The sequence below is a fragment of the Castor canadensis genome, chromosome 3, assembly GCF_047511655.1.
Source record: "Castor canadensis chromosome 3, mCasCan1.hap1v2, whole genome shotgun sequence".
NCBI classification, from domain to species: Eukaryota; Metazoa; Chordata; class Mammalia; order Rodentia; family Castoridae; genus Castor; species Castor canadensis.
In genome coordinates, this window is record NC_133388.1 from 7930557 (window position 1) to 7954177 (window position 23621).

At 44.3% G+C, this 23621-nt stretch overlaps 1 protein-coding gene across 5 annotated transcripts in view; it reads right to left on the reverse strand.

The window, feature by feature from the left end:
* The window catches only part of Tecpr2 (tectonin beta-propeller repeat containing 2), an 85765-nt gene that overhangs the window by 7620 nt on the left and 54524 nt on the right, over nucleotides 1-23621 (reverse strand). For all 5 annotated transcript variants that reach the window (XM_074067121.1, XM_074067123.1, XM_074067122.1 and 2 more), the window contains 4 exons: nucleotides 22755-22995; nucleotides 21564-21653; nucleotides 19171-19404; nucleotides 12039-12187 (listed from right to left, as the gene is read on the reverse strand). In XM_074067121.1, coding sequence (XP_073923222.1) covers nucleotides 12039-12187; nucleotides 19171-19404; nucleotides 21564-21653; nucleotides 22755-22995 — 714 coding nt within the window. The remainder of the gene's footprint in view (nucleotides 1-12038; nucleotides 12188-19170; nucleotides 19405-21563; nucleotides 21654-22754; nucleotides 22996-23621) is intronic.

Below are 23621 nucleotides of genomic sequence, written 5' to 3' on the forward strand. Positions count from 1 at the left end.
TAGGAGCTGTGCACAGGACATGTGTGGGAGTTCTCTCCATTATTTCTTATAAATGCAGGTGAATCTATAATGATAAAATTTTTACTTGATAAAGGAGGTAAGCAGCTAAAATTTTGGCTTATCCAAATTTCAAACATCATAAAAAAGAATAAAGGATGCAACTTGTAAAAGAGTAAATAAGAAGGTTAAGATTCAAAAATAACTTGGACTATCTTTAAAATATTTTTAATTGAAGTGCATGATGGGTTAGAGTGTGAGCTGTTTGATACTGGTATTTTGAAATCTATGGAGACTTTGCCTGTTATACAGTATGTGCTGAACAAATGTTTCATGTTTACATGGAAAGAAAGTATATTCTCCCCTGTTTGAGGCAGGAGTTTATGCACAACTATTAGTGCTTTTCAGATTTTAAGTTGTGACTCATATGTGGGTTGTAAAATCAATTTAGGGGCATTAAAAAGAAGAACAGAAAATGGAAAAAAAAAAATAACTTGGAAATATTAAAAATTACATATTGTCTTGTAAGCTGAGAAAGGGAAAGACACACATGCACGTGCTTGTGTTTAAGTGTTCTTTAAAGAGAGGCTCCAGGGCAGAGGCAGCTCCCCTTTCTGGGAGCCTGGTGATTTAATTACAGCCATCCAGGTCTTAGATGTTTACAGATCAAAGGGGCTGCTGGTGGCTGTAAAGTTTCCTTTAAACAGACAGGGTGGTAGTGGTGGTGGTGCCAATCTGCTCTCCCATGCTCCCTGGCTGCAGAGCTCCAGAGCCATTTTTAATTAGTACAAACAACTAAGACCAAATCTTCTCTCTTACAAGCCTCAAGCCCCGCTGTTACAGGGAAACCTTTACTCTTTTTCCACCAGCCAGAGACTTTCTTGATAGAATTTACTGAGTTCTTGACTAGACATAAAGTAGCTAAGTGCCCTCATATGGAGAAGTGCCCTGTTGTAGGCACACACAGCTGTCACCAGGTCACAGTGACAGGTCTCAGGTCAAGGGGTTCATCTGAGAGTCAGGTGTAGTAAAAATTTTGCTTCATTTAGGTAAGATGAGCAACCAGTGAGACAATTTGCAAGATGGTTTGTTTTTTGTTTTTGTGGTGCTAGGGGTGGAACCTAGGGCCTTGCACATGATAAACAAGTCATCTACCACTGAGCCCACACCCCAGCACGTTTTTGAATTAATGTACAGTACTTGGTAATCCTTACTACAGTGTTCCCATCTAGTACATTCTACCCAAATTCTGTCTGACTGCAGCCACCAGATGATGTGGTAAGACCTCACCTTCCCCAGAGAACGGACTCAGCTAACTACAGATCCAGGAAGATGGCTGCTATTGCCTCTTGCAGGAGGCACAGTGGCACCTCTGCTAGTGGAAAAGGGTGCTCTCTGGATGCTGTCCCAGCCCACTCCCCAGCAGTTTTCTTTAGGCCCCCTCTCCACCTGTTGCCACCAGACTGCAGGTTCTATGGGGAAGGCTGTGCTGCCTGGCCCAGCATCTCACGTGGCATGGCATACAGGTTCTACAGATCCCTTTAGTCAGTGAGCAAAGGAATGCAAGAGCCACCACATGCAGCAGCATAGCCTGCCTGTCTGCCAGGCCCAGGCTTCCGGCACTGGGCCTGTGCGCTGTGCCCTCCCTCTAGCCTGGCAGATTCCCAGAGAGCAGGCCATGCTCTGCATTTTCACCCTCCAGCTCCAAGTGTTGGAGTTTTGCTGCTCAAGAAATGCTAATGAAATCAGCACACTCAGAACAACAAGGTCTGGGGAGCCCAAACAATAATTTGGAGAGGATAGTACAGTTAGCCCTGTTGGTAAGAAAACAATGGCTCCCACTAAAACAATCTCTGGCTTTTCTGTTTCCAGGGATCCCAGATACCATTTTGGGCTGAAAATGACCTAGGAGGCCAGTGAAACCCAGCTCTCTCATAAATCTGGATAAGACCCTGACAAAACTGATGCTGGAGGGTGGAGAGATCAGCTGTACAGTGCTGAGTTGAGAATGTGGGTGTCTGGGGCTCAGACCAGAGTCCTTCAGACTTCTAGCAGGCTGGGCTCACCCTCAACCCCCATGAACACACAACCAGTCACACACCAACATGCATGTGTACACAACCACACACAGGTACATGCTCACATTTTTCCCTCAGCCAGAATGTGAGGAAACCCAGACTAAAGCTAAAAGGAAAAAATATTGAAAATTTCTCAGCCAAAGGACACGTTAATCTGAAGAGGTCATTGGGGTGTGGACCTTCTGTGGACTTGGATAACACTCAGCAGGAACATGCCAGTAGCACCGAGGTGGAGTGACCAGACACTTCAAGACAGCAGTAGTAATTGCCCTGGAACGATGTCTGCTGGAATATCCAAACCCAGACAGGCTGCGCCTACTAGGTAACCAGGGCAACTTTCTGGGTTGCCTTTTTCTCCCCTCTAGTTATCTCCCTCCTGCTGTGTTTTAAAACTTTAATCCACTTAAGTGTGACACACCCCAAGCTTTATTTTCCCTTGAGGATTCAGGGTCTCCACTGTGCACGAGGTGTTGCTGCAGGTCAAAGCCCCAGAGGCCACTGAGGTGTATGGATTTATGGGGTCCAGTTGTTATAATGCCCCTGTGGTGGATGTACCTTCTTTTATTTTTTTCTTTTTTCCCTGTAACAGACCCTCTTCTTGCTTCTAGTTCATTCCTCTTACTTTCAGATAACCCTGAAAACCAGACACTAATGTCAATAGACCTGCATCTAACAGCCAGGTCTCTGCATCTGGTCTGAAGAGTGACTTCAGAACTCAGAAAGAAGAGCATTTGCTAACTGCAAGGGGATGTGCTCAAGAAAAATGCACAAAAACAGTCTTCCAGGACAGCTGTGACAGTCTGTCCTTCTCGACAGGAGGTAGCAAAGCCAACTGCTATCATTCACTCTGTCCACCCTGCAGAGCTGGTCACCAATACCAACCACTGTGCTGTGGTCAGCACACAGCTTTGTTACATGGCAGCTGCTTCACAAATGCACAGATGAGTGAGGCCTAGAAAGGAAAGGCTCATGCATGGTAGGCAAATACACTGCGACTGAGCTACACCCCTGGCCCATATTCTGGCAGTTTTACTGGGGGCACATATAGGTCAAGCCAGGCCATGCCTCATCAGTCAGTTAAAACTGATAAGAGTGGGCTGCCAACCAGCTCTATGCATAAGTGCATTTGGTTTTTTGGTGCTAGGGATGGAACCTAGGGCCTTATGTATGTCAGGCAAGTGTTCTACCACTGAGCTACACTCCAGCCCTTGCAGGGCTTCTGATGAGCCCTTTTGTGTGTTACTCTTATAACCAAGGAATGGCCAACATCTCAAAGTGTTTGCTGTGAACAAGACTAAAGAGAGATGGAAATGGGTAACTTGGAGGACATGGAAATCATATGGAGGAAAAAAAAATTCAAAAATGTTCTTAGGGAAGAGCCAGACTTGGTGGAGCATATCTGTAACCCCAGCACTAGGGAGGCAGAGGCAGGAAGATTTTGAGTTCTAGGCTAGCTTGGCCTACACAGCAAGATCCTGTTTGAAAACAAAAATAACAAAACTTCAAACATCCTCAAGGAGACAGAAGAGACTTTATATAATCATGAAACACAGAAGCTTTCATAAAGTGAAAATGTGATCACAGATGATCCAATGGAACATTGAGATTGTCTTCTAGAAAGTAGGATAAAGAGACAGAAGATAAGAGAGAAAAGATAAGAAAAGTAGAGGCCAGTTTGGAGAGTCCACACTACAAAAGAAAAATCCCAGCAATAGCTGATGAGAAAAGAGGAGGGGTTGATGTAGAAAGGGGATCACACCAGGATAATAGAATACCTCCCAGACCAAAGGTCAGCTGCGTGTAGAAAGGCCCTCCAGCACCCAGGGTGGAAACAGGCCTTCATCAAGGCATAGCTCTGTGTGTTCTGAGTATACTGGAAACAAAGAGATCTAACAAACTTCCAGAGATTAAAAATAGACAAAGCCAGGCGCTGGTGGCTCATGCCTGTAATCCTAGCTACTCAGGAAGCAGAGGTCAGGAGGATTGTGGTTCGAAGCCAGCCTGGATAGTCTGAAAGACCCTATCTCAAAAGTACCTAACACACAAAAAAGGGGCTGGTGGAGTGTGGCTCAAGGCATAGGTCCTGAGTTCAAGCCCAGTACCACAAAAAAAAAAAAAAAAAAAAAAAAAAAAAAAAGCCAAATGTGAAGATCAGGTGTGAAAGCAGCCCAGGCTTTTCAACAGCAGTACTAGAGGCCAGCAGACTACAGAGGAAGACTTTCTGAATTCTAATGGAAAATGATTTCAAACCTAGACTGCTAGACCTGGCTAAGTAAGGTGAATGTAGATGACTTTTCAGACATGCAGTACCTCCAAAAAGTTACCTCCTATGTACCCTCCTTCAGGAGCCAAGTGGAAGATAAGCTCCCCCAAACCAGCATAGGAGAAAAGGACTCCTACCAAGGATGCTGGGGGCCTCAGGCAGAGAGGGTGATCGGGCCAGAATGAAGCAGTCCACAGGGCCCAGGAGAGAACTGCAAGAAGAAAAAGAGGCAGGCTGGGTGTGGTGGGTTGTGCATATAACCTTAGCTCCTAGAGAGGCAGGGATCAGGAATATTGTGGTTGGAGGCCTTGCAGGGACAAAAAGCTCATGAGGCCCTAGGTCAAACAATCTGATTGTGGTCCTATACATCTGTCATCCCAGCTATATAGGAGGCTGAGGTCAGGAGAACTGCAGTTCCAGATCAGCCTGGGCAGCAAAAAGTTTGTTGGTGGTGTGAGCCTGTCATCCCAGCTACTGTGGGAAGCGTAAAATAGGATGATCACAGTCCAGGACAGCCTGGGCAAAAAGTGAGACCCTCTTTAAAAAAAAAAAATGGGTTAGAGGCATGGCTCAAGCGGTAGAGCACCTGCCTAGCAAGTGCAAAGCCCTGACTTCAAATCCCAGTAGCACCAAAAAAAAAAAGAAAGAAAAGGAAATGAGGTGGGATGAGGACACTTGTTTGGTGCTTCACACCCTGTAGAACTGGCTGACATGTTAACTTACCCACTATGGTGTGGGGCTGTGATGAAAAATAAAAACCAAAGTGCTTGGGCCCCACTCCAGACCTGCTGCATTTCTATCTTCAGGAGAGGGCTGAGGTCTGGATGTTGTTAAAAAGCTCCTTAGATGGTCTTAATGTGGACCATCTAGGTTGACCCACTGATGAGTGCACACTGAATAGGCTACTGGGAGGGAAGTAGGTCACTGGGAGTGTGTCTTTGAAGGGCGTGTCTTATCCCCAGCCCCTTCCTATTTCTCTGTGCTTCCTGGTCACATTGGAGTGAGTGGCTTTCCTCTACCACATGCTCCCACCATGATGTCCTGCCTTGCCTTGAGACCAAAAGCAGACTAAAACCTGTGAAACTGTGAGCCAAAATAAATCCAAAATAAATCCTTTCTCTCTTAAGCTTTATTTTTTTGGTGGAACTGGGCTTTGAACTCAGGGCTTCATACTTGCAATGCAAGCATCCTACTGCTTGAGCCACACTTCCAGTCCATTGTGTTCTGGTTATTTTGGAGATGGAGTCTTACAAACTATTTGCCCAGGCTGGCCTCAAAACACAATCCTCCCGATCTCAACCTCCCAAGTAGCTAGGATTACAAGTGTGAACCACCGCTTGACCTGCCTAAAAGTTCCATACCTCACGAGTCCCTCCATTTTATATGGACCAAAAGTATTTTTGAAAGAGTATTTTAGTTTTTCTAGATCTGATAGGAAAGTAGTGTTTTCTTTGTGCCAGGTAATTTATACAATTATTGGGCCCCTTTCTCCCATTATTAAAGAAAATTTTAAACAAAATTTTACAGGGAATGCTTTCATACCCCCTGCCAATAATGTTTTACTGTACTTGCTTTTTCATGTGTCTGTCCATCTGTCTACCCCAATCATCGATCCATCTTACTTTTTGGTGCAGCTCAAGTTGCTGGCGTCAGCCCTTCCCCTTAATACCTCAGCATATAAATCACTAACTGGATTTAAGGTTTTTTTCTTGAGGTAAAATTTACACACAACAAATGTGTAAATATCAGGAATGTCCTTCCCTGTGTTTTAACAGTCTCTGGGGAAGTAGCCTCAGGCCCCTTGCCTGTCATCTCCCCACCAGGGCTACTGTAGATCTGATTTCTGCCAAAAAGGAATTGTTTTGTTTTACCATTCTATGCAATGCTTGCTATGCAGGCACTCTACCACATGAGCCACTCCACCAGCTTACTGTTCTAGAATGATTGGGACCACACAGGAAATCTCTCTCTCTCTTATTTATTTAGTTTTTTTGGCGGTACTGGGGCTTGAACTCAGGGCCTACACCATCAGCCACTCCACCAGCCCTTTTGGTGATGGGTATTTTCAAGACAGGATCTCATGAACTATTTGCCCTGGCTGGCTTTGAACCGTGATCCTCCTGATCTCTGCTCCTGAGTAGCTGGGATGACAGGTGTGAGCCACGTGCGCCCAGCCTTGTGATTCTTTTTTCTTTTTCTCTTTTGGCAGTACTGTGGTTTGAACTCAGGGCCTTGTGCTTGTTAAGCAGGCTCTCCACCACTTGAGCCATGCTCCCCTCAGCCAGAAACTACCGTGGTTGCATTGTTAAAATGATAATATTTTGGATATACTGGTTTAAATGAAATATAGTTTCAAGTGTAATTCCATGTGTTTCCTCTTACACCACACTGGTAGCAATCAGAAGAGTCTGTGTGGCTCCAGAACCTCTGGTCCTCACTGTTCCATGTCTACATCCCACAGGTACCCTCCAGTTCACTGTGAATTGACTAAAAGCAGGTGACCTCCAGATGACCACATGCAAGGGCCCCTGCCCAGTCACCTCCCGCACTACATATGGCCCCCTTTGGCCAGCCCTACCCTGGCCTTGTGTATTTCCCTGTTCTCCTTCAGCATGTCCACAGTGCATTCTCCCAATTTCATTTATTGGCTTCTTTTCCTGACCAAGGCCTGAAGCACTACAGCTTTTCATGTTCTTTGCTGGCTTCTGTTCTTCCCATACCAGTGTGCCCAGTGAGACAGAGATCTGACCCATCAGCCAGACCCTTGGTGGACAGTCCTGCCTGGGAAGCCCACAGGCACCTCAAGTCCATCTCCTAATGCAATTCACCAGCTTTCCCACACCAGTTCTTGGCCCCTCTCACACAGCTGAACCCCTCCCTCGCCCTGTGCTGTTACCTGCCGATGTGTTTTCAAAAGCGCCTCTTTTAGCTCTATCTCCCCTGCCCTTTCTCAGCCTAGAAGATGAACGTTCCATTGTTCACAGCCTCTGAACAGGCTCCTCCTTACACACAGTTGGAACAGGCCGCTCAGCTTGGCTGCAGCTTTTCAGTGGCCCTCAGAGGAAAGAAGCTGACACTCCACCTGGGGCAGGGTGATTCTGGGCTTGGCTCCTGGCTCATGTTGCCTCTCCTCAGATTGTCCTCTGCCGTGCCTCACTCACCCTTACTCCCACTCACTTTCCAAGTTCTTGCACCAATGCACCTCTTGTGAGAGGCCTCTGGCCCCCTCCAGACTTGGGTATCATTCCTGATTCCAGCTGGCTTCCTTGCACTCTGCCCCTGGCTCAGAAGCACAGGACCAGCAGTTCTGCCTTAGTTCCAGTGGTTTGCTGTGTCTCTCTGGTAGCACATAAGTGTCCCCTATGGGACTGGTTCTTGTGCCACTGCCCCTTGCTCTGTGGGCCTTCAGGATGAGCTGAGGATTCGTGGCATGGCATGGGACCCTCTCTTGCTCCCAGACTAGTGAGCTTGCTCTCCTCACCTACAGGAAGAGGTGGCTAGCTCCGTGTTTTCCTAAGTCTCCTGTAGCTCTAAAATTCTTTGGTGGGGATGTAGCAGCAAAGAAGAGGGAGGAGGACCTGCAGAGATTCAGATTTCCTTGGCTTATATCAGAAGGCAGCACAGTTACCCAGAAAAGATGGGTCCTTTGCCAGGCATGGTGGTACATCCGTATTCCCAGCTGCTTGGGAGGCTGAGGCAGGAGGACTGGCCAGGACTACACAGCGAGACCCCATTTCCAAAAATTTCATCATGTTAGGTCTCCCACTACAGCGTCCATGAGGGATTGTTCCTTGGCATCCCTATGTGCATTATCTATGATCATTTCTGAATATTTCTCTTTTCTTATTCATATAGTCAAAAACCTCCCTAAATTTAAAATAATATTAGAAATGTGAATTTGGCTACTTGCCAACTGTGTCAGCCTCTGTGTTCCACAGCTTTCTCTGCCAGGCAAGGCCTGTAGTCCAGGCTGAGGGAATGGTCCTTAGAGAGCTGACGGTGCTAGTCTACAAGGGGGAGCTAGCTAGCACAAGCAGCGTGGCCTGGGAGGCAAGAGCAGAAGGATGGGATTAGGAAGGAGCAGGGCCTTTAGGGTCCCCTTAAAGGAAGAGGTGGGGCCAAGTAGGCTGCTGGTGCCTGGTGATCCTCATCTTTAATTTAGGACCACCGTACTGTGAAAGATCACACCATCACTTGTGCTGGCTTTAGCAGTACCTTGAACGTGGACAGAGAATTCTTTAGCTGAAGTAGCAAACTCCAACCTTCTAAGTTGCTAAACAACTAAAAATATTTTCTCCAAGTCCTCCCAAATGTTAGCAAGTATGAAACTGAGTCATTTGTTTTGAATACTTTGTTGAAACTTCACCCTAAAATCACTAGAAGAGGGAGTTTTTACCAGAGAAGAGAATAGGAAACAAAAATAAATACAGGAGTTCCTGCTAATTTTAAAAGTTTCTGTTGCTTCACTTCATGTGCTCTATGGCATCTGTTCAGCTGCTTCCACCTCTGTTTCAACTGGGAGTGTATCCTGTGTTCAGACATGGAAGTTCGAGTAGAAACAAAGATGACACAAAGGACAAAGGTCAGTGACAGTCCAACCTGGACACCCTACTTAACTCCTAATACTTGGATTCAACCAAATTATCCCAACTTTTTGGATCCCTTTCCTGAATTGTCATCTTTCTGCTTACTCCTGGACTTTTTTTTTTTTCTTTTGTCCAAGACTCTCTACAGAAGATTCCTGTGGGCTTTTTTCTAAATACACCTGTGAGGTTGCTGACCTGTGATGTGCCACTTCCACCTCCCTCATAGCCCTGTAGTCAGTGTCCTGGCATAGACCTTGGACCTCAGAGCCACAGGAGGAAGTCAAGTTGGGGTGTCACATAGTTGCTGTGTCCCAGCTCTGCCACCTGCCAGTGATGAGGCCTCAGCAACATTCTGAACCCTCAGAGGGGTCCTCTGTTAAATTGGGACAGGAATAGCCACTTTCTGGATTGTCATGAAGATTGGAGGATAGAGGGGCCCTAAAGCACTTAGGCCTGCACAAGGGGAGTACTATAAAGGCTGGCTGGCACCTTAGTGCTCAGCAGGTGAACACAGAGATACATAATTGTGACAAATATTGAGTGACACTATCAGAGGATTATCACTATGAAGCAAATGTGTGGAAGAAAAATATTGGAATGGAAGTAGATGAAATACAGAAAAATAATAGAAATAAATGGGGACATTACTACCAACCTTATAGAAATAAAGGAATTATGAGAATACCATAAGCAACTGGATACCAATAAATTAGATAATGCAGATAAAATGAACAAATTTCTGAAAAGACAGAGACTGCTCAAATTGAATCAAGAAGAAATTGAAAATTCTTTTTTTTTGGACGTATTAGGGTTTACTCAGGGCTTTGTATTTGCTAGGACTGGGCTGTACACTTGAGTCACACCCTCAGTCCAGAAACAAAAAATACTGAATAGACTTATAACAAATAAAGAATGAATCAGTAATTAAACAAAACAAACGACAACAACACAAAGAAAAGCCCAGGCCTGGTGTGGTAGCTCATGCCTATAATCCTCGTTATTTGGGAGACGCAGATCCAGAGGATCATGGTTCAAGGCCAGCTCAGGAAAAAAGTTTGCAGACCCCATCTCAACCAATGACTGGGCAAGGTGGTCTGTGCCTGTCATCCCCAGCTACACATGGATGGAGTATTGCAGTCCAGGCTGGCCGGGCATAAATAAAGTGAGACACTATCTCAAAAATAACCAACACAAAAAGGGCTGGCAGAGTGACTCAAGTGGTAGACTGCCTGCCTAGCAAGCATGAGACCCTGAGTTCAAACCCCAATACTGTCAAAAAAAAAATTGACAAATAACCAAAATAATCTTAAAAGAGAAATTGAAGGGCTCATACTTCCTGATTTCAAAATTATGATAAGGCTGAGTAATCAGGATAGCATATACAGATAAAAATACAGACCATTGGAAAAAACTAATAGTCCTGTAAGAAAGCCCTAAATTTATGATCAACAGATTTTGACAAAAGTACCAAGATAACTTAATGGATAAAGAATAGTAATTTCAATAAATGGTGTCAGTACAATTGGATATCCACATGTAAAAGAATAAATTCGGACACTTACCTCACAGCATATATAAAACTTAACTCAAAGTGGATGAAATACCTAAATGTAAGATCTAAAACTATAAAACTCTAAAAAGAAAACAGGTGTAAATTTTCATGACCTTGGATTAGGCAGCAGTTCTTAAATATGACACAAAAAGCACAAGAAACAACATAGTAAAATAGATAAACTGGATTTCATGAGAATTAAAACCTTTTGTGTATCAAAGAACATCAAGAAGATATGAAAAAGACAATGCACAGAAAGGGAGAAAATATTTACAAATCACATATCTGGTAATGGCCTAGAATATATAAAGAATTCTTATAACTCAATACTTAAAAGATAAATAATCCAGTTAAAAAATGAGAAAAGTATTTAGATATACAGTTCTTGAAAGAAGATATACAAATGATCAGTAAGCATGTCAAAAGATGCTCAGTATCATTAGTCCTTAGGTAAATGCAAATCAAAACAACAGTGAGATACCACTTCATACCTACTAGGATGCTAGAATGAAAAAAATTAGAAAAAATATTTTGGGGCTTGAGAATACAGAAAAACTGGAACCCTTATGCATTGCTGGGAGAATGTAAAATGGCAGAATCACTGCAGGAAACAGTTTGGCAGTTCCTTAAAAAGTTCTAGGCTGGGTGTACTGGCTCATACCTCTAATCCTAGCTGCTTAGGAGGTAGAGATCAGGAGGATTGTGGTTGGAGGCCACCTTAGGCAAAAAGTCCTGAGACCCCATCTCAATCAGTAGCTGGGTGCAGCAGCATGTACCTGCCACCTCAACTATGTGAAAAGCATAAATAAGAGGACTGTGTCCAGGCCAGACCTGGGCAAAAAGCGAGACCCTATCTCAAAAACAACTAAAACAAAAAGGGCTAGGGGGCATGCCTCAAGTGCTTGAGTACCAACCTAGCAAGTACAAGGCCCCACGTTCAAAATCCTTATACCACCAAAAAAGTTATACCAGTGAGCTGCATCCATAGTCCAGAGGGAAAAATCAAACATTTTTTTTGTGTGTGTGTGAGGACTGAACCCAGGGCACATGCTAGAAAAGCGCTCTACCACTGAGCTATATTCCCAGCCCACTTTTATTATTTTTGAGACAGAGTCTCATTAGCCACAGGACAGACACCATGCCCAGCTTAGAAAACAGAAATTGTTAAGACCAGGAAAGGCACTCACAAAGCACCAATAATAGATATCTCCATGACAACATTTTATGTGGCTTTTACTTTCTTTATATTTTTGGGTATTACTTGATTTTTCTTAAAAACATAATGTTCATTTGTAAAAAGTCAGAAACAAAACATATTTTCAGAGGGAAAAACTCAAGTGTTGGCTCAGATAGTCTTCAATAACATGTTCAGCTTTAAAGTTCATAAACAAATTTTAAGTGTGGGACACCAACACTGGAACACCTAGAGACTGTCTCTGTGCACCTCTCCCTGTACATGCTGGGAAGTCTATGAGGTGGCTGTGGTCCTTGCTGCCAGTTACAGCACCTTAATAGCTTCCATCTTGCTAAGGAAGAAGTTCCTACCAGTTAACTTTGCTTACCTGGACAGGTGGCTCAATCATGATCCAGGCCGGAAGCATCAGACTGGGGTTCAAGGGCTGGGTTCCTACACGGAAGTAAACTCCACCCCTGGAATCACAGGCCCAGATGTGCTGATTTCCACATGCCAAGTTTGTCAGTTTTATGGCTCCTGTAAAGAAAAAGAGCAATTACTTTTGTGAGATAATAGCCTATCACGTAGTCTGATAACTTTACACTTCACAGGAAGAGACAAGGCTGCACTTGCAGCTGAACACTGGTGCACATCATTTGGGCTGCTGCAGTCCCTCCACATAGGTTGTGGGCAAAGTAATCATGATGCCACCAGCACAGCGCCCTAAGTCACCTAGCACTGGGACAAAGATCTCAGCATGAGTCCCATCATTACCTTCACCCGACATCTGACTATTGCTAATAAATTCTGGGTTTGGGGAGTGGGAATGCACATTTACTGGCAGAATTAAGATTAACTACATCTCTTAAAGAATCTTCTTTATTTTTATATGTCTTTTGTTAATTAAACTGGTTGTAAGAGGAAAGTAAAAAGGAGAAGTAAAAAAAAAAAGAACTTGGGCAGGGATGTGGCTCAAGTAGAGTGCTTGCCAAGCACCTCAAAAAGGGAAAAAGAAACTACATTTGATAATAGTCTATCTTGCAAAAAGCATCACAGTCATAGTTACTCAACCACTGGAAGACAGGCTCTCAGCAGTCTTCCATATCCTCATTTTGAACTTCATAGTCAGCACAGTGCAGTGCAATCCCAGATACTCAGGAGGTAGAGATTGGAAGGATCAAAATTCCGGCCAGTCCTGCAACTACTAAGACCTGATCCTAACAGAAGAGATGGGGGCGGTGCCCTGCACCTGTCATCCCAGCCATGCAGGAAGTGTAAGTAGGAAGATCTATAGGCTGGCCTGGGTAAAAACATGAGAACCTATCTCAAAAACAGACAAAGCGTGCCAGGTGCTGGTGGCTCACACCCATAATCCTAGCTACTTGGGAGGCAGAGATCAGGAGGATCTGTTTGAAGCCAGTCCAGGCAAATAGTTCGCAAGACTCTATACACAAAATAGGGCTGGTGGAGTGGCTCAAGTGGCAAAGCACCTGCCTAAAAATTGTGAGGCTCTTAGTTCAAACTGCAGTACCACAAAACAAAACAAACACACAAAAAATGCCAAAGCAAAAAGGCCTGGGTGTGGCTCAAGCAGTAGAACACCTACTTAGCAAGCTCAAAACCCAGAAAGAAAGAAAAAACATACTATTGATGCAGTTACTACTATCTCAGTTCATATATGAGGCTTGTAGGACCCAACCATAAAGATATTTGCCCACATCCACATGGCTAAAAGGTGGTGAGGCCGAGAGGACAGGGCAGACAACAGGTTTGAATCCAGGTCAGCCTCCTCTGACCTCTGAGGTTTTACAGACAGCAAAATGCAGATACTCAGGGTTCAAGTCCAGTTTTGATAAATTAACCTACCAGAGCAACCCATACCCTATTAAGATTTAGAATATTTCACCACCCCAGAAATTCTCTTATGTCTCTCCCAGTTGCTGCCCTCTACCCTGAGGCTGATGCAGTAGGATTGAGTGTAATGCCCACAGCAGGACATATAAATTTTGGTTGCTCATGCCCTCACTACTGTACAGCTCAGGTTTTTTTTTTTTTGTTTTTAGTGGAGAAAGGCTTATTTCAATTACTGATCTGTATAAACACCAAGGCCACATGTGCACGTACAGACATGAGAGGGGAGCTGCACTTCTTCCCCCCTTGGGCAGAATCTTGATGATCAGCTCCTTCTTGGCCTTAAGGCATCCTAAGCATGCTGACTTGCTCAGCCAGGAGCTTCTCGTGGCTCATCTGCCTTCAGTGGACATGGACATAGATGTGTTCCAGGTGAATCCACTTGTTTTAGAACACACTCTTCTTCAGATACAGGCTGTGCTAGTGAATCTTCTTAGACTCATAAAACCTCCTGAGTAGCCTTCACAGAATCCACCTCCTCCTCATCCAGGCTACCTTCTTGGACATTCAGGCATTGGCCATACCCTTCCACTTACCTATGCCCATGTGGCAATCTTCCAGCAAGTCAAGGGGTTTTTCTGGCATCGAGCCTGGAAATGGAAGATTGGCCCATCTTTGATCAGCTTCCAGATCTGCTGATGGGAATTGCCTTTGACAACTCTACTGGTCTCACTGGGGTCTAACTAGATCTTCTTTTTACCATACTAGAAGACACTGAAGCACAGCCTCTTCAGAAGCCTGAGCATACTTACGGCTGTGGCTGCAGCAGCAAAAGGAAAGAACTTGCTCTGGCCAGGAATCCTCCATTACTGGTTTATTGATCACTTCCCCCTACTGGAGATTGAACCCAGGGCCTCACCTATGTGTGCTCTACCACTGAGTCACACCCCCAGTCCTGGGTACATTTTTTTTTTTTTTTTAATTTTCAGCCATTCTAGTAGATGTGATGTTTATCTTACCATGGCTTTAACTTGCACTTCTCTGCTAATGAATGATGTTGGGAATCGTTTACTAGGCTTATTGGTAATTTGTATATCTTCTTTTGTGAGTGCCTGTTCAAGTCCGCCCATTTTAAAAAACTGAATTGTCTTGTGATTAGACAAGATAGAGGAGCTCTTGTATATTATGAATACAAGTCTTTTTGTCAGCTATGTATTGTGAATCTAATCTAATCTTTTTCAGTTTTTAACTTTTTTTGATAAGTTTTTAATTTTGATGGCTCATTTTGACTTTAAGGTATGGCAAAAAAGATTATAAAGCTAGCTCAGCTGCTGATGCTTGGGGGAGGAGGTGGGAGGGGGTGGTAAGATGAGGCTGGGTGTGGCAACTGTATACAGATTCAGGAGTGTGCTGTCCTCATACAGTTGTCACCGGCCCCACATGAATTCCCCAAAACATCCAAGCATGGGTTCTGCCATGTGACTTCATGACATCACTTTAAAACTATTAATTCACTGTTATGCAAAAATGTTACAGTTGGCCATCTGTGGATCCAATCAACTACAGATCAAAGATTTTAATAACAAAAATCTGCATCTGTACTGAACTGTATACAGACTTTTTTCTTGTCATTATTTCCTAAACAATATAGTGTAACAACTATTTATATAGTGTTTGCATTGTATTAGGTATTACAAGTCATCTAGAGATGATATAAAGTGTATTGGAGGATGTGAGAAAGCTATACACAAATATTACACCATTTTATATAAGAGACTTGGAACCAACACCCCATCCCAGGATAGCAAGGGATGGTTCTATTCTCTTCTGTTTTCTTTCTTTCTTTCTTTCTTTTTTTTGCGGTACTGGGGCTTGAACTCAGGGTCTACACCTTGAGCCACTCCACCAGCCCTTTTATGTGATGGGTTTTTCAAGAGAGGGTCTCACGAACTATTTGCCTGGGCTGGCTTCAAACCATGATCCTCCTGATCTCTGTCTAGTGTATTTCTTGATGATTTTTCTTATACTGAAATTAAGTGTATGTTTTCTTTCCTTGATCTCGTATAGGATATCTTACCAAGGAGTTCAGACAGACTCCATGAAATTCCAACATTACATATGAGGATCAGGACTAGTCAAAGCAAAGTACTTTCTGCAGTAGTCTAGAATAAGCTAAGAAACAAATACTCACTAAAAAACAACTTTAAGTCTTCAGACTGCCCTAAGAGAACTCCAGGCAGTAGCTGAGGGTGCTAACAGCCACAAGGTGACAAGAACATACAGGGTCAGCCTCCCAGAGTTGGCAGTATTTAAATAACAACACTGCCAATAGGACATGGAGGTCACATGACAAGATGAACATACTTTTTGAACAAATAAAGCCTGCTAGAATAAATACTTCAGTGTATAAATCAGCTGATTCTGAATTGAAGAGCCACATCCAAGACAAAAGTTTAACTGATGGCTTGCTTTTCTGCAGTTTTACCTGCTGTGGATCTTGACAGGCCTCCCTAAACACAGACATGAGTCTGTTCCACAGGGATACGCAGCAGAGCCTACTCCCTCACCCCTCATCTCTTCCTGGCTCCCTCAGAGTTAGGCAGTGATAACGAGTTCTAGTGACAGAAGTGGTCTGTCACTTCAGAACTAACAGCCTTCTCAGCTCTTCCCTCCTGTGGGGAGTAACACAGTGAAGCCCCAGAGCAAAGCAGCTAGATCAGTGCCATTCTGCTTGAGGCCTGTCATCCTCAAAGAAAACAGAGTCAGCTGGGGATGTGGCTCATATGGTACAGCACTTGCCCAGCAAGCACAAAACCCCAGTAACACACACACACACACACACACACACACACAAACAGAGCCACATGGGCCCAGGGAGTCACTGTGCATCATCTGAAGCTGCTAACCTGGGCAAAATACAGCCTGACAATACCATACCTTCCTCTGGTGTTTGTTTTTCTTTATCCAATTAAAAAATTTTAAAATACTTTATTCAGTAAAGGAGACATTTTCCTTTTAGGATTACTTTTTATTTTATTTATTTATTTATTTATTTATTTATTTATTTATTTTTTGAGATAGGGTCTCACTCTGTACCACAGGCTGGCCTCTAACTTGTAATCCTCCTCCTTCAGCTTCTTGAGCACTGAGATTACAATTATGCACCACTGTACCCAGCTGTAACTTAATCTTTAAGGAGCCGCTGACTTGGCAATTTGTATTGGGAGAAATCTGCAATTCATAATTTAAATAATTATTTTAAAACATACTCTTGATCCACAGGCAACACAGACTATACCTAGAGAGGGCCTGCTGGCAGAACCCTGGCTGCAGTTTGCTGCCTAGAATGGTACAAGCAACGGCTCCAGTACAGTGAAGGGCAGCACTGCTCCAATACACCCTGTCTACTTCCCCTGTCCCAGCACAAATCTGCAGACTCTGAACTTGCTGCATTCTCTTAGGAGATTGAAAAGATGCAAGAAGTCTGTCCATTATTTCAGCATCAACCAGATCGTCCAATAAGTGAACAAAATCTAAAGTTCAGAGCAGGATAAAGACTAAGAAAGGCAGTGCATTCAACATGCAATGCTGGAATCCATTGCTCTCCCATTGGTACAAACTGGGGTGACACAAGTGTGCATCCCTACCAGCACAAGAACCAGGGCTACCATTGAGAGCACCCCCTAGCAGGACATGCTGCTGAGACAGCTCAATTTAGACAGGAGGCTTGCTGGAATCATCTTAGGGGTGGGATGGAGTGGGGAGGTGACTTGTTCCTATTAGAAAGGACGGAAGCTAAAGTTGAAGGTGATAAGCAGCTCACCCGGGCCCAATTCTCTGCACACATCTGGCTGCATCTGCCACTCTGCCCTGCCTCTGCCATAAGTTCCCACTCCTCTGTCCACATATCAAGCCCTCAGAGAGCATAGACAAAATACTGCTAGGCCAACACAAGAGTAGCCTTGTTCCTGCTTTCTCTCACTCTTAAATTGAGACTCAATTCCACTAAAGTCAGGTATTTTCCCTAGAAAGAATGGCTACCTCCCCAAATGTGCCCAAATATATACCTGAGACTTGCAACACTCTAGCCAGCTAGCAGTGCCAAAAGGGCCAGACTGAGCCAGATGGGAGGAATGAGCTGTGTGTGTGTGTAGCAAACTCCAGCAGCATGGAACCTGGCACAATGCCCACTCACCATTCACCCCACTTCAGTGCCACAGCCCCTCCCCTTGGAGGGGCAAATGCTGGAGAAACAGCTTTGCCTCTGACCCAAATTATGCAAATGAACACAGCTTTCCCCACTTCTTAAGGTTCAATAGTGGGAAGAACACATACCAAGCCCTGGCCTTTCTACCCCCAAGGGGAACTACCAGCCTCTTCCAAGGGGCCTGGTAGGAATTGTGGGAGAAAGGTTCAGGGCCAGTGGATCTCTGAACTGATGAAAGACTTCCCAGAGCAAGCTCACCCAGTATCAGCATCCATGCCACTACTAGTTGCAGCCTCATCTGGCCACCCCCTGTCAGTAATAGGGCTGGCAAATACTTTCAGACAGCTACACAGTGACCAGTAGGTCCAAAAGATAGGGTATGAGGCCCAAAGGCCCAAATAATAACAACTACTCTGGAAAATCTCTATTTGTGACACAGAGCTTGCTTCTACTACAGACCAGATTGGCTTCGGGCTTTATCTCTCCCCAGCAGCCGGCAGGAGCCCCACTGCTGAGAACAGCTCAGTGTCACTAGCCTTGCCCAGGCTCACTGGGGCAACACTTACCTTATGGGGGGGATTGGACACATTAGTGTAGGAGGGAGACAAGCAGCCCTCCCCGTCTTCTTGCTCTCTCACCCCTCCTATTTTTGTGATCATGTGATTAATCATTAAATGCTTGTCCAATTCAAGTCCGTAATGTACTGGTTGTCAGTGTACAACAACAGGAAACCTTGCATCAGGGAAGTGCACCCCAGATAGTGCTACTAGGAGCTCAAGGCTTAGCCTGACCTCTGGGAGTCACGTGGTGCAACCTCCACCTCCAGAAAAGCCACACATGAGCTGCTGGGTCAATTAAGAATTTAACATAATGAGAGTAACGTAATGTCCTGGACTTCTTTTGTTATTTCTTAGACCATGAGTGAACTATTTCATGAAACAGACTTAGCTTACTCCAACTTGTGGGGATGGTTCAGAGAAAAGAAGCCACTAGCCGCATGCCACCTCTCCATCTTGGCTGAATGAGAACAAATACCACATGTGCCCCCATAGTTCCCAGTGTTGGGTGCTCTTTGAGACATTGGTCCACTCCCAGGGCACACTCGCCTTTTCAGATTTAAAGGTTACAGAGCTTTGTCCATATTCAGAAAGAATGACAGAGGCAGCTGCATCAAGTGTTATTTCAAGAAGTTCTTAGTAGCAACTTCTGAACACCCTGTAACTCCTATAGGTTCTGAAAACCTACAAACTATAAGCAGTGAGGGAAGTGAAGCTCCTTACAAAATCAAGAGGCCCATTTCATCTGGAAGAGTGGCCAGTCAATGTCCTAAAGTCCAGCAACTGACAAACATCATTTAAGAATTCACCAAGGTGTACCTGGGGGTGGGCATGTCTGCCAGTTATATCCAAATGCAATTTTAGGGGAGTTAAGACCCGCTGTCACACTCACAAGATGGCCATACCTAGTTGGGAGAGGTCCAGCTTCGTCCAGTACATGCCCGTGGGGCAGCTTTTGGAGAGTGTCCTGATAAACACCTGACCAAGGCTATCCAAGGCCCACAGCGCATCCTGGCAGGCAGCATAGGCCCTCATCTCTGCGTCGGGGGGTAGCTGCACTGTGGAAGGGCGGCACTGTGCACTCTGGGCACTGACACTGCACAGGTCCTTGCTGCTCTGGCACAGCCACAAGAAGCTTCCTGTGGAAAAGGCTCACATTTGTCATTGCACCCTATCTGCCCCTACTCACCCGCCTTAAGTACACAGGCAGCCTTTGCCTTCAAGCAGACACCTGGCACCTGGCTGCAGACACTGGCTCACTCATTCACCCATATCCACATAGGCAGAAGGACAGGAGCTGCAGTGTACTTTAAGTTAGAGGGAAACACCATGACCAGTGCTTAACAAGATCAATTCTGAGATATTTTAAAGAGATGGAAAGAAAGCAGAGCTTGTGAGATTTTATGGAAGATTTTATGATGGCTAAAATGTTGGCATAGTGGCTCTGACCTCTCATTTACAATGGGCTAGAAAGTCTTTAATGTGAACAAAGGCACCAGAACATTTTTAATATAAAATGTTAAATTTCACCAAAAGGAAAGGGCTGCTAATCTGTATCCTGGAAGGAGTTGGGTGGTGGTTCCTCAGGACAGCACCAAGGTGCTTCCCATGCTCTTTTGGGAACAGCTGGGGCAGGCAGGCTCCGGGAGAAGACATGGGAGGTTGGAAATCCTTTTCCCATCCTTGCTTCAAAAATCATACCTTTCAGTCCCCCGTGGTTTTAGTAGAGTCTTTTAGGTTTAGCACATTCTGGTTAAAATGCAAATAATCCTTAGAGAAGTTAAACCTTGGTAACAGTATATAACCTAAAGTATTATCTAAGATTTGTGGCCAGATACGTCTTGGAATTCAAACTTTTTTGAATTTCGAAAATCTCCAGAAATGGAAGCATGGTTCAAGTAGTAGAGTGCCTTCCTAGCAAGTACAAAGTCCTGGGTTCAATCCCCAGTACTGAAAAAAAAAATGAAAGAAAAGCAAAGAAGGAAAGAAAGGAAAAAGGGAAGGGAAGGGAAGGAAAGGAAAGGAAAAAGGGAAGGGGAGGGGAGGGGAGAGGAGGGGAGGGGAGGGGAAAGGAAAGGAAAGAGAAAGAAAGAAAGAAAAGAAAGCCTCCAGTGATGGGTCTATCACATATTTACCTAGCAGTTACAAAAGAGCTAGGAAGCTCCCCAGGAAAGTACATTAACATGCCCCAGTGCACATGTGCACACCACAGTTAGAGGCTCAGGGAGACTGCAGGTGGCTTTCCATCAGCTCAGGTCAGGCAGTTGTGGCAAACTCAGGAAATAACTTACCATTTCAAATTTTGACAGAACAGTGGTTAAAACAGTTTGGTGAGTTAGCATTTACTGTACTGACCAAGTCATTTACATGCTGGTGACTAAGGGCTTGAACTAACCAAACTGCTTCCTCTTCATCATAGACATCAGTGTCTTCTCATTTAACCCACAATGCAATTCTAGGAGACTCTGGCTCCTTCCTTCACAGACCATCTAACTGCCCAGGGTTCTTAGCCAACTGGATGGCAGCTCTGTCTTTCCTGGTTCAAAAGCTCATGTTTCTAGGTTTTCTTTTTTTTGGTTGGACTAGGGTTTAAAGCCAGGTTTTTGCGCTTGCAAACCAGGCACTCTACCACTTGAGCCACATATCCATTGCATTTTGCTCTAGTTGTTTTGGAGATAGGGGTTCCCAAACATTTTGCCTAGGCTGGCCTCAAACCATTATCCTCCCATCTTAGCCTCTCAAGTAGTTAGGATTACAGGTGTGAGTCTGGCAAAGCCCATGTTTCTTGAGAGGCCAAGGGTTTTACCTAGACACAAGTTAGTAGAAGTTCCATCTTTGCAGGGAAAGTCTAGGATGCAAGACATTCATAGGATATAAGTGTGAAACTCAAGGAACCAGAGGCTGTAAACCAGATGAAAGAGGCTGCTGACAAGAATTCTCTGGATGAGTGGGAGGAGCCCAAAGGAGATGCAGGCCCTGCAACTTGCCACTGGAGGTCAACTGCTATTGGTCCTCATGAGCATGCTACCCTGGCCCCTCCTTCTGATGGACTCCACCTCAGACTCAGCTTTCCCTTCCTAGCACTCTGTTGGTGTCTCTCCTGAGCAGGCCTATGCAGCTGTGGGCCCTTAGCTCACCTAACAGAACTACTGGTCCATGACGCTGCCAGATCCTCTGTCCTGAGATCTACACAGCAATTCCACCAACCACTAGGTTGTAGGCAAATAATGGTCTGAACTTTCCAAACTGATTAACGCTGTGGTAGACTTTTTAACCAGGCTAAATAAGAATGACCAACCTTCTTTGGTAGGAGCAGCAGAAGCCAACACAAAGGCCCATTTTGTTGCAGAAGCTGTCCCCCGGGGAACAACATTATCCCAGTAAGTGCCTGGAAAGAACAAATAAGAACAGTGGATTAAAGGAAGAAAAAAACCAAAAAAAACCCCACTTGGTTCTACTCTACAGCTGGCCTTCAAAACCTCTTACAACTAATTCTAATGTCCTTAAACTAAGCAATATGAGCTAGCACAGCATGCCAGTCACTTCTCTGAACACCGTTAAACTGAGCCACATCTTGTCCAGGGAAGCCACACAGGGTAGGGGAGAGGAATAGGAAATTCATAAAGCAGTAGATTTACTCAGAAGTGAACTCCAAGCTCATTCACAGATCTGGCTTGTACCTTTCATGTTCAACAGTGGCCATAATTCTCCCTCCAGGAAATAGGCTATTCTCTCACTACACTCCCTAGGTTTGGGGTTTTTTTCATTATGTGAAATTATTTTATTAATTTTTTTTTGGTGGTACTAGAGTTTCAACTCAGGGCCTCATGCTTGCTAAGCAGACTCTCAAGACCATTTGAGCCACTCCGCCAGCCCTTTTTCATGTTGGGTTTTTCAAGATAGGAGCTCATGAACTATTTGCCTGGGCTGGCTTCGAACCCAGATCCTCCTGATCTCCGCCTCCCGAGTAGTTAGGATTACAAAGGCAGGAGCCACCAGTGCTCAGTTTATTATCAACATAAAAATGAATGCTGTTTGCTTTTCTTGTATCATAATAGGTTTCCACAGGAAACTGATTACACACTATCCAGACACCAAGCTTTAGAAATGACAGATTGAAAGAAGAAAATGAGAAAATGAGAGAGAAAACAGTTGATCACAAGGCCCAGAGTGCCTCCATCACAGACACTTCCTACAGCAGGCACTACACTTCTGCTTCAAGTTGAGATCTTAAAGCTGTTCCTTAAATGTTGTGTGAGAGGTTGGGGTGTGCTCAAGTGGTAGTGTATCTGCCCAGCAAGCATGAGGCCCTAAATTCAAACCCTAGTACTGCAAACAAATAATAAATAAAAATAAATAAATAAATAAATAAAATGTTGCGTAGGGCTCTTGACTTAATCCACAGCACCATGAAAAAAAAATAAAATAGAAAGAAAGAAAAATAAAGCTGTCTATAAAGTGAATGTGAAGACAAAAGTAATCCACCAACCTATGAGGCTTCCTTTAGCCACATGGAATTCATTCTTGCCCGAGGAGATCCAGATGCCGCTGGTGTTGACCCCTAGAAGGCTGGGTTGGCACTGAAGCTGTTGAGACCAGAATGCCATGCGCAGTTTATCTGCCACTCTTTCGACGGGCACTTGGGCCGCAGTGGCCACTGAGTGTGTGGCATGGATAATGGTCTGGAATATGCTGCACTGGTCAAACACCACATAATCTGTGATGCTCACCTGGAGGGAGGATCAGTAATGCTGACTGTCAGTGTGGTCACAGGACCCAGCTGCCTCCCAGGGTAGGTTCTGCACATCCACACCCAGGAATCTCCAGCAACAAGACAACACATGCACCTGTGCATGCCCAAACACACATGCATCTGTGCAGGGACTGGAGAGCTAGCAGAACCCTACAGATGGCTATCGTTACATCCAAGGGCTGGATGTAACGAAAGAAATAGAAGGAAATGCTCCCATTCCACACTTTTATATTACATGGATCTGTTATGACAAGCAGGTATTGTTTGTGGGATAATCAGTATGAGAAAGAATAATTTTTTTGTTATTTATAGAACTGATATTTGTGTATTTAACATACTTCGGGAAGTACATGCCTTTCTTAAAATTGTTAACATAACCATGCATTTATTACCATGGCCTATCTATAGAATTTCATATTTTGGACCAGGTTATCTGTGGCACAGCTAGTGCTGTATTTGGGCTAAATGCAGAATGTTTAGCTTTCTCCTTTGTCTTATATAAGGTAGAAACCATATGTATGTTATGTTTGTCTATAAAAGGAAAAATACATACTAATACTAAAATAAAAAAAAAAAAGAATAATTTTGCTTTTAAATTCAGGT